Below are 12,660 nucleotides of genomic sequence, written 5' to 3'. Positions count from 1 at the left end.
ATGGAAAGAAAAAGCAATTTAATAAGTTATGAAGTGATAAATTTGGTCTGTTCAAATTTAAATTCGTAATTTTTGTCTTGTAATTTTAAGATTTATTGAAATTTTAGTCTTTTTTAGGCCAATTTAGCCTAAACATTTCATGTCATCACCCATGTCATGCATAAATTATGGCTTCTGACAAATTTGATGACTTGGCAATTCGGAATGTACCTTTTCTTTTAGCAAATAACTTGAAAAAAAAAATTACCACTTCATGATATGAAAACCTTTTCCAAGTTGTATAATTTTTTTTTGCGAGTCATTTCCTAAAAAGGAACATGTTGTGAAAAATTTAGTTTACTGTTAAAATAGTTTCGGCAAATCAAGATAAATAATGCATGTCATATATGTAAATAAATTCAAAATAGCTGACATGTACGTCACTTGACGCTGTCCTAATTAAAATCGTGATGGCTTCTCACCATGCAGGTACTATCGGCTCACCACCATCCCAAGATAATACTCCAGAAGGCCTCAACCGACGTCCTCTATTGTGAGCACGTTCACAAGAAGATTAGAGAATTAGACATTATCAAATGCCAAAAGTATATAGTAAGAAGAATAGGAATATGAGAATTGGGATACAAGAGTGAGTTGTGTGTATACCTAAACCTCTAGGACCTCCTATTTATATAATTTGGATAGGACTGTAACACCCTAATTAAAATAGAATTAATGGTTATTAGTGGGGTATTACAAAATTAAAAGGGGTGTTACACAATTTAATTATAAAAATTAAAAATTAAAATATTGTTTTGAAGTTTTAAAACTTAAAATTGTAACACATGTAGGTATAACACATCATTAATTTTGCTGGAAGTCCAAATTTAGGTGTTGGCATAAGTGATGACATAGAATTTTATTGGCCAAACTGGTTTGAAAATGACTAAAATTGACTATGATTTTAAAGTTACAGCATCAAATTATAAATTTAATTTAAACAAAATCAAAATTATCACCCCCTAACTTTCAGCTGTCAAATTAATTATGCCAACCTTGAAGCTGTTGTTTTCTCATTTACCATATTAATGTGAACATTGTAATCTACATAAATTTACCTTATACTACAAGAAATAACGGTAATAGCAATATATATATATATATATATATATATTTCTTGCAAAATGGTGGAATTCTTTATTAATGTAGGTTAGCAATGAATTTAATAAAAATTTTATTTATTAATTAGATCGATATTAATTTTATTATTAATTTTTGGTACCTATTAAATCATTTTCTTGGTAGTGCTATAATGCAGATTCTAATTATGTACTGGTAGCTAACATTCAGGTGGGTAAGATGGACATCAGCTTTTTACATCAATTTGCAGCATATATAGTGCAAGGAAATATTATACAGCATATATATACATATATATATATATATATATATCTGTTCAAGGACGGGATTAATTACATACATCTGGATTTGCTGCCTTTGCATTAATTACTAGGCTACTCGATCGCGCGAGCGGTAGGAAAATTATAAAACCATTTGGTAGGAAATTCATTAATAATGATTGTGAGACTACATTAATTTTGTTACATAAACGATGGCAATGAACTGATGATATTGCAACCAATTCCTCATCTGTTTTAGTTATATTTAGGGTTAACATTATTTTGTCCTTTGTTGACTACATTTATTACAAGCTGGAGAATTATAAAATTAACTATTGTATAGCAAAGTAACGATTGCAATTAGTTTTTAGATGTCATGCAGAGAGAAGGGATCGATTGTTGCATGATTTTGTAGTAGCTTTTGCGTCATGACGCATATGTATATGTACTGTATAGTACTATCCAAATTAACATTTTTTTCATCAAGTAACATGAAGCACGACATGAAAACCCTCGTTCAAGATGTATATGCATGAAAATTAAGTCAAGTAGAAATTAGGGTTTTCCACAGAGTAAAAATCTGGCGCATCATGTTCAAGCACTCCATCTCATTCATATGCATGTGTTGTTAATATATAATCAAGTTGAAATCATTTGCATTTATGTCGAATTATTATGTACCATTTATTAGAACTGATCTAATGAACTATTTTAATACCTCAACTTAATTCAGCTTTTCTCTATATTATGTTCCTTCTTGCAGCTGCCAAGTAAATTTGCAATAGATCAGTACTAATTAAGTAGAAGCTCTCTGTATATGGATTCATGTATATCAATGGTTACTAATTCAGATTTCATTATATCATCATGCATGTGATATGATAAGTTTTCTAAAGTTGCATGATTTTTCAGTTGCAGCAAAACCAATCGATGTAGCATTCATCACGTACGCAAAAATAAGGAACTGGGATCGATGATAGGTATGAAGTGATTGTTTTCATTTATGGCATGCATCGTGACACAGTTACCCACTCATGATCCCAAAATAAGTTGAAATATTAATGTATTAGTACACCTTTTGATCAAGAAGTAAATGAATATTTAAACATCAAACTGCTTCAATCAGGATATATATATATATATATGGTTTCAATAATATGTCATTTAAGTTATGAATGTGTATTAATTTAATCTGCTAGCATGCTTTCTTATTTAACTGTTGCAGGACATGGACAAATTAAGCATCATGAGTACATGTAGGACGGCAATCTATTACAAGAAAATATGCAAATATATATAAGTTTAAAAAATACTATGTTTCTTCAGTGGATTCAATTAATTTAGTGGTTGAAAGTAAGCTTTTTACGAATGAAAGGGTAAATTAATGTTGTCATTAAAAGGGAAGCTAATTAATGTATTTTTCTGCTCTCAACTCATTATGCAATTTTCCTATTAAATCCTAACCTTTAATTCTTACAACAACATTTGAAGAATTTCCTGAGGGCATGTTTCTTCTCAAATATGTTAGAATTTGCTCCAAAAGTTTGCTGGCAAAAGAACACACATACCTCTATATGCATATATAGCAGCGGAATTGTCTCTTCAATTTTTAATCTATTTCATGAATGAATTTTGACATGTTGATGTGGTCAGAGCATATGTAAAAATAAGAACACAACAATGTAAAATCCAATAACAAATTATGTTGACACCCCAACAAAACAACATAGAAATGAAAAATCAAGAAAAGATGAGAGTCAGTGGAAAGACACTCAAACTAGGACATACATATATTCAAGGAGGCAAATTGATCATCATGGCTTACTTATTGTCTCTTAATAATTAAGAGTACAATTGGATCATAATTATTTACCTACATAGATCTGTTGATACACCAAATCAAACATGGAAAATGATTCAAATTAGTTCCTTAACAATTTACACAGACCTAAGACACAGTGCACTTTTACAGGGCAATCTCGATCCATCCCTAGCTAGTAATAATCAGTTCCTGATGAGTAAATTGAGTTAGGGTTACCTGCAAGTGAAACTTGATTTGTGACTGCATAATGAAGGGAGCTTGTTCTTTCATTGTAATTCAACACGTCCCAATTTCCAGAAAATCCAATGAAATTACTATTGGGATCTGTGTAGCCAGCTGAAGCCTGATAATCACAGATCATAGGGCAGGACATTGAAGAGCTTGAACTCGCTAGAAACTTCTCGATTGCGCCCACATCAGATAATTGCTGTTCAAGTGAGTTACATAAATCAATATGATGAGCTTCATATGGAGAAACCCTAACTTCTTTGTTCTGGGAATTTGATTCTTGAAACTTGAGGCGTTTGACCATCATTTTCTCTCGTGTTCTACACCTTGCCCTTGCTCTTGCCTTCTCCCTCGACTCCCTCGCGTTAGGTTTACACGCCGGCATATGCGGCTTTCTCTCGTCGTCGTCCCGACTAATGCATAGTGGCACTACACTCTCATCTGGTAGTGCAATATTACTATCCTTCACCTCATTTGAATAGTTCTCCTCAATTCCTGAAACCACTTCACACTCAGAAAGAAAAGACTCGCTCTTCGCATCACTGGTCGAAAAGTTGAAATTTGCGTGTGGATGGTCTTTGGCAAGCTCTTTGATCGCCTTCTTCGACTTAGTGAAGAGCCACTCTATGGTTTTGCTAGCTTTGTCGTAGCCCAACAAGTCTTGAAGATCGAAGAATTTGCGAGCCACTTGCAGTGACAATCTCATTCGCCGGTCTCTAATTCCCTGAGCCGTACAAATCTTGCTGTGCCTATCCTTCTTCCCAGTTCTTCTTCGTGGTATAGCACCAAGATTTCGTCTCCTCGATGGTGCGACCATCCCACTAGGTATCTGCTTCTCGGCTTCTTTTTCGTCCAGCTTTGAGGTCCCAATACTGAATTTTGTTGGTTCTTTCTTTGTAGGATGGGTGTTTTTATCAGCCATCATGAGCTGACTTTGAAGCAGTATCTTGTTCAAGGGCAGTTCGTCTTCGTCAAAAAATGGAGAAGGGAAATTGAAGAGAAATGAAGGGTCATCTTGTTTGGGGTTAGGGTTTTGATCAGTACAGGAATTTGATGGAGTTTTGAACAAGGACTCAAAAGGGTTGTCGCCGTTGTGTGAAGGAAACATGACTGGAGCTTGTAAATGCACCAGTTATTGTCTGTGTTTGAATTTGTTGGAGAGCTTTTAAGGTGTGGACTGACTTGAGTAAATTCCTCTGCGGTGGAAATTGGAACATGATGAAGAATGCAACTATATATATATATATAAGAAAAAAGATTATCAAGTGGTAGGTGATGAAGAACGCAGCGAAATTAAAGAAAATTATGGACAGAGATCTTCAAGAGATTCTACATTTTTTTTTTTTTTAATTTAAACAGTTTAGAACGATAAAAGATAATTTATCAATAGTGGAGTGGGATAGTCGAGACTAAGTTTGGTTGAACTTGGGAAAAATTGTATTTTTAGTTTGGATTATAAGTAATTTTAGTCCGGTAACTTCAGGTAATTCTTATTTTAGTCTCGTAATTTACTAGGGTTTTATTTTAACATTTTAAAAAACCAAACTCCCAATTTAAAAAGTCACGTGAAGGCCATGTGACTTTTTCTAGTGACTGAGGCAAATTTCCGACCAAATGTGTACCAAAATTAAGCTTTTTTAAGTTATAGAGGACTAAAATGAAACTCTAGTAAGTTATGGGACTAAAATGATAATTGCCTGAAATTAGACTACTAAAATTACCTTTAATCCTTTTTTATTTTATATATTATGATCATTTTCAATTTAGTCATATCTGTTATTGCTTTCTCACATTGCATAAGTTGAAAATTTATCAATTTTAGTTCTCAAATGAATTTGTCATCTAATAATTAATAAAAAATACATGTGAGCCTACTAATAGATTCATTAATTATTAGACAAAAAATACAATTGAGGACGCTAAAATTGAAAAAAAAATGAATTTAATTATGGGATTCAATATGTGAAAGTCATTATAACAAATAAAATTAAATTAAAAAAATCCTAAAAATGCAATTTTTCCTTAAATTTGACCTGAATACCTCATAATGACAAAATTAAGCAACCCCATATATCATTTAAATAGACAAATTACTTTAAGATCAGCTTGCTGTGCCTTCAAAACGAATACCATCCGGATGTCACCTGATAATGTATTTGATCTTTATCACCATTTGATCAAAATTGGACACTTAACAGTTCATGAAAAATCATATAATTCAGATATTTGTATAAATACGTAATCTAAAAAAATAAATTTCAGGGTATTATTTGCTACCACTATATTTAGTGTCCTGAATTTGTCACTCTTTATATATACAGGACAGTAAATATAATTAAATCTAAATATAGTATTAATAGACGTTTTGGTATCCCTCAAATCCGTAATTATATGACATAAACATGAAATTATATATATTATATTATATGCATGCGACAAACGATATCTATTTCATACATTTCTATCACTTTTATTCCATCTAAAAGAAACGCAAACGAGAACATAATTGTGATGGGGGACGGTGGAGATTGGGGTTGGCATTGATGGGGATGCATGTCTTTCTTAATTTATTCAAGAACGTATACTATCCTTTTCAAAATAAAAAACTCTAGTTAAGACTGCATTTGGATTTGAATTTTAAATACTTAGTTTAAATTATTTTAATTTGTTTGAATAATTCTAAATTCAAAAAAACATTTCAAAGTCTTCACTTTTAAAATTAAATTATATTTTGTTGAATATGATGGATTCCAAATTTTTCTAACATGAAAATATGATGGATTTCAAATTTATTTAACATGAAATCATTTAAAAGAAAAATTCCAAATATTTCCCTTAAATTCAAATCCATCAATTCAAATATAGCTTAACTTCATAAAAATTGGAGTTTTCGATCATACTTGAAAAGTCAATATAAACACGTTTATCTGTATAGTAATTATTAATTTCCTCAAAAATATGTATATATGACTTGATTAATAACTATTTTCATCCTTCTTTTTCTAAAAAAAATTGTGATATAAGATCATCCTTTTTCTTTATAACTTTTTTTTAAATATATTAATATTTTTAAATTAATTAACATACAATTACTATAATATTCAGTACGTAGCTCATTGATAATTCTTAATCAACTAATAAAAATTTAAAGTACACAAAGAGAGAATATACTACTAAAAGTATACCTATATTAGTACATAATTTTCATTTTTTTATTAAAAATGATCAATATTATTAAATAATACTCATTTTTTTAGTAAAAATGATCAACTATTATTATTTGGAATAAATCGATTAGAATCATATCAAAAATTTATATCTAAAAAAGACAGTAGGAAGACAATACACCCTATTATGCAATAAAACAACATCCCACGTATTAATGAGGTTCAAACGCATGACCTCAGTTTCGCCAACTGAGCTTGATTATGTTGTTAAAATACCTTTGTTACCGCCAATATAATGTGTATATATATATATATGTTGCTTGACATTATTTTCTAAAATCAAGTCTATTAAATACTTATTTTTTTAAAAAAAAAATGTATTATTTTGATGGACGACCATTCTCTTTTCAGTATTCGATCTAAGGTCTTAAAAAGTACTTGATCAATATTTAACTTGCGGATAAGTTGATAGCCTGATACTATTTATCAGACAATCTAAGGCGTATGTACTGTGCTACTGTGCAATACCCTAAAATTGATTCATGTGTATGTATATATAAAACTAATTAAGCTTTAAAAGCTTACAAATATTATTACAATTTGCAAATAATTGATGTAATAAATGAGTCGAAAAGTTTGACCAGATTTGTGCGTACGGAGTAATGATGATAAAAGCATTTGAGTAATTAAGATGCAAAATTAATTAACAATGCAGCAAATCTCAGATGAATTTATATATATTTCCAAGTTGGGAGATAGCACTTATGAGAATTAGCATGATGATTAACTAAGTGATAATCAAACTTTAATTTTATTTTAATATTATGAAAACATTACTAACAATGCAATATATGAGCTAGTAGTGACTGCCTTAATTCCTTTATGTTGAAATTATATATATATTAAACAATCTTACGACAGCATTGGAGCAATTTTGCAAAGCTAATTAGTAAACGGGATCATATTCCTCAAGAATTTAACCTGAACCCTCAAATTTTTGCTCCTAAAAAAAGAGAAGTGTATTTTAATTCAAGAATGATAATTATGCGTGGTTGTGTATCTAATTAATTTACAATATCCATGTGTTTATTGAATATATATATATATATATATATATATGTTATTGTGGGGCATTTTGGTTGTACTTTGATGTAATTAGCTGGGGTGGGTGTGGAAGGCATTGAAATAGGGATGTGGAGAGGTCCTAAGTTGATAGGTATCCCAACCCTACACACCTACATCGGCTAACCCTACCACAATTATTTCAACCCACATTCAACTTTCTTTATTTTCATTCAAGCCCATGTTTCTTTGACTCCATCCCCATAAGCATTCAATTCAAAACTCTCTCTCTCTCTCTCTTTCTCTCTCATATATATATATATATGCATATTTTCCTATGAGGGTAATTACTTTTATACACATCAATCGGATAAATAACATTTTTCATTCGATGATTTAAAATTTTACACATTTGATTCTGTTAATTATAAAATTTTTATTTTTGATCTTATAACTTTAAAAACACAGTACTTTAATTAGTCATGACACATTCGATAAAGAGTTAATGAGAAAAGGTCGTCTGGTCATTAAGTGCTCAATTTGAAGATTTAATGGCCACATGTTATTTTCATTTGATGATGCCCTCTAAAATTATCGGGTCAAGCCCACAAGCTAGGCATACTAGCTCAACCGGCTAAGAGCTTAGCTGGCTCATGAGCAGGATGGATAAGGGCTCACAAATTAGACGGATAAAGCCCATCAACAAGGAAGATAGGCCCACAGGCTTACTTGCTATTTTACTGAACTGGCAGGCCCAAAAAATAAGCTCATTTCAGCGGACACATCATCATACAGCTGGAAGGACACACCATATACCTTGCCAACATATTTGGACACGTCATCCTAAAATATCTCCAGATAGTTCCAAGTAAATCAGTCACAACCGAGGTGGAAAATCTACAAATAACTAATTCTCGAAATTGTAGGCAGATTTGACAGAGTTTAACCAGCTCACGTATCTCAGTCAATACTTATCCAAATCACCGACAGTTTGTTGCGTATGACAACCAGCTCAAATAGCTTTCTAATGGTGTATGGAACTTAGTATTTGACTCTATATCCAACTCCGTACAAGCCTATAAATAGAAATCTTGTGCAGATTTCTGGTAACATCAACCCTCACACTTATTCTCAAACTCTCACTCTCTTGCACCATTCTTTCTCGATTTTTAGAATATTTCAAGTTTATATTTTGCACACCGCACGAGTACATACACCTTATCACTATTTTATACCAGTATCCTCACTCTATTTCAAGTTTTCTCTTTTATTTCTTCTTTAATCCGTTATTGATTTAAGCATCAGAATGCTAACATCTGTTTTGCAGGGTTAATCCTTCGATAATTTTTGAATTTTTTTGAAAATCTTTCGACTCTTGTAGTGTGATCTAATTTGGAGTATGCATCATCACTAAATTAATATCTAAAAAATTTTGATATAAGACTAAAACCAGAACTTCTTGTAAGTTAATGGCTCAAAAATAATAATTCATAACCAATAAGATAAAAGTATAAAAATCGTGAGTTGTGGAACGAAAATTGCTATTTCCCCTGCACTACTGTTTAATGATTCTCGTGATGGTATAAATTTCAAAGCAGCCATTTGATGAAGAACAACCAATTTTTCCTGCGTTATTATTAATGACTTAATTATCATCTCTGTTAATCAATATTAATTAATGCCTAACAACTACTTGCTTCTTAATTTATCTTTGTAACCTAAAATTTTGGAATAACTTTCTCAAAAATGCAGAATCATAATTATTTTTGCATCCAATATATACATATACACTACAAAAAATAATAATATTTAATTATGGCTAATTGCCATAATTTAAACAAAACAATCGTAATAAATAGTTATTGACCACAGTCATGCAATAATTACTGATCGTGGTATCTTCAAGGGTGGCTAAAACATTTACCATAAAAAGTCATGATAAATATTTTTATCATGATCATAGTCATGGCAAAAAAATATTTTTTTGGTGGAAAATCTATGTTTTTGCATTGATTTTATTTAATTGTGGTCAATAAAAATTATTTATTATAATTTTTAGTCCATAATTATTAAAATTATAGCCAACAATTATTTTTTTTAGTTACCTCTCATAAACATATGTATCAATACCATTTATCGAGAAAAATAAGGATTGAAACAACATTAATCTCTCGGACACACACAACTACATATATATGATCTGTTTTCAGACCCTACAACCACGCACCTAATACTAGTGTCTTTATTCAAATCATTAACATTTGAAATGCACAGGACATGTATATACGACTTTTATTTAATTCCTCGACCACCCCCCCCCCCCCCCCACACACACACACATATATATATATATAAATGTGTGTGTGTGCACATAAATATTAAACATTAAAATTTAGAATGAATAATGTAATTTGTACCTTTCTTTTTTTCTTTTCAAAAGAATCTACAAAAACACAATATTAATTAATGTATGATTAGCAAAGGATTATGACTAGGAAATAATTTGTGGGAATCAGGAAACGATTAGAATTTTGATGAGAAAATGAAAAGAATTTTTCATGAAGAAATAAGAGTATGTATTATAGACGTAATTTGATGGAAAAGAACCTTTAATAATGTCATCAACTAATTGGTTGAATTTCTTTTTAAAAAAATATTAATTAATTGAGTTGATATCACTCATTTTCTAAAAGAAGATAATCTTGGATTCAAACTCAAGTCAAGATGCCCAGTAGGCCAAGTTGGGTTAACTCGACCCAAGACCAGATTAATATAAAAAAATGGGTTGGGTTGGGTTGGGTTGGTCCAGGCCCTCTTGGGACCAAGCCAATCTTAGATATTGAAATTTAGGACTAGCCCCGTCTAGTGGGCCAAGATCACCTGGTCCTAAGTTGAGCCATTTTTTTTTTTAATAAAAATAATACATGGCATATAAGTTTCACTTTATTATCCTAAACTAACTATTTTAGTAGTTTTTTTATACTTTTAAAACTCCAAAAAATATTATCTTTATTATTCTACTTCTTAATTTTCAGTACTTTAATTCATTAATTAAAAATTTATTTTAAATTCTTTTTGAATTTATTATCATCTAAATTTATTATTGTAAGCTTATTCGTCAAATTATTATTTAAGTTTATTATATAATCTTAACTATTTTTTTTAATTATGATTTAATTTATTATTTATTTCATTTCATAATACAGTCATAAACTATTGTTCAAAAGAAAATCTCTATTTTATAAAAAAATATAAAAATAAAATGGGTACATTCGTGCCTCAATTGGGGTAATTTATTGGTTGACTTTGGTTAATAAATGAATCCAATTACGGCTCATTTAAAAGCTCAAGACCAATAATAAACACTAATAAACTGGTCCTGAACCGAGCTTTTCGAACTAAATCTTGTCGATCCTGACTAGCTCGATCCATTGTACACCTTAAAACTCAGGTTGTCCTCAATCCTCCCCCACCCGCTATTGAACTAACAAATAAAGATCATGTAAATTGTTGGTAGGATAAAAAGTTGGACTTGGAGATCCATGGCTACGAATAGGTGAAGCCCACGTAAAATTTGGGCTTTAATTTATTGGAGATAAATTACTTAGCCCAGTTGAGCCCATTCAGCAGAATATTCATTTACGGATATACCAAAAATATAATTATTGTTTTTTCAAGTACCGTCAACGGTAGTGCAAAATTTGGGCCACCTTGAAGACCTATTAGACCTCGAGCCATTTACACAGTAAACTTGGATTTTCTTTTCTTTATCACTTAATATAAAAACTTATAATTAAGAGGGTGTTTGGCTAAGCTTTTTAAAAATATTTTATAAGATGTTGAATTTTATTTTAAAAATAAATTTTTAAAGTATTTGAATAAAATAAAATATTAAAATTTATAAGATAAGATGTTAGGATATTTGACATAATAAGACATGTTATTACTAAAATGACTAAAATGGGTATGATACTATTATAATCAAATAAATTGTTATTTTTTTACATACTTCTCTCTTTAAAAAAATTTAAAGACTTTTATAAATAATACACATTAGTTATTCAAAATAAAAATTCATAGATAATCTTTTGTGTTTGTGTTTGTGTTTGTGTTTGTGTGTGTGTGTGTGTGAGAGAGAGAGAGAGAGAGAGAGTATGTGTGAGAGAGAGAGAGAGAGTGTGTGGGTGTATGAATAGAGATATTTTTATCTTAGGATATATTAATTTTATATAATTATAAGATTTTATAAAAACAGTTAGTAAAATTATTTTTTTCTCAAAGAGTTTATAGAGACAGTTGGCTGGTCAATGAGGCCTAACTCAATAGATGAAGTTGAGGTCTCATGATCTCTACTATATAGTAAATATTATTTACTGTAATAGTAAATGCTGGTTAGATTTAGAGGATGTTTGGCTAAACTTTTTTAAAACATCTTATAAGATGTTGGATCTTATCTTAAAAGTTTGAATAAAATAAGATGTTAAATCTTATAAGATGTGAAATCATCTTATAAAATATTAGGGTGTTTGGCATAATAAGATTTTTTATTAGTAAAATGACTAAAATGGACATAATACTATTATAACCAAATAAGTTATTATTTATTGACATATTTTGCTTTAAAAAATTTTAAAACGCTTTTTTATAAATATACACATTAGTTTAATTCTGAATAAAAAATTAATAGATAATCGTTTTGCAATAAAAAAAATAATGAATTATTACCTAAGCTTTTGAATAAAAATAATATATATACATTCATGTTGGTTGAGTAGTAATATAAATATATAGTTCATATTTTCTTTGTTAATGCAATGATTATTTCTAATAGTATAATTTATCATGTCTTAAATTTATATTTTTTTGATATAATATCAATACCAATCTTATATTTATTTAACTATAATAATTTACTACTAAATAATTAAATAATTTACTATTATATTTATATTTCTCTTTTTTGAATGTTAGAAAAATTAAATAGTAAAAAAGAAATTAAATT

General features: G+C 29.7%; 1 protein-coding gene across 1 annotated transcript; it reads right to left on the bottom strand.

Moving 5' to 3' along the window:
- On the bottom strand, positions 3,204-4,619 carry LOC105156741 (transcription factor TCP12). Its single transcript, XM_011072960.2, has one exon. It carries the CDS (start codon positions 4,535-4,537, stop codon positions 3,374-3,376), a length of 1,164 nt encoding a protein of 387 aa, XP_011071262.2. The 5' UTR covers positions 4,538-4,619; the 3' UTR covers positions 3,204-3,373.

The sequence above is a fragment of the Sesamum indicum genome, linkage group LG2 (assembly GCF_000512975.1).
Source record: "Sesamum indicum cultivar Zhongzhi No. 13 linkage group LG2, S_indicum_v1.0, whole genome shotgun sequence".
Classification (NCBI taxonomy): domain Eukaryota; kingdom Viridiplantae; phylum Streptophyta; class Magnoliopsida; order Lamiales; family Pedaliaceae; genus Sesamum; species Sesamum indicum.
Note: the sequence above shows the minus strand (reverse complement) of the source record. Positions and strands in the feature narration are given on the sequence as shown.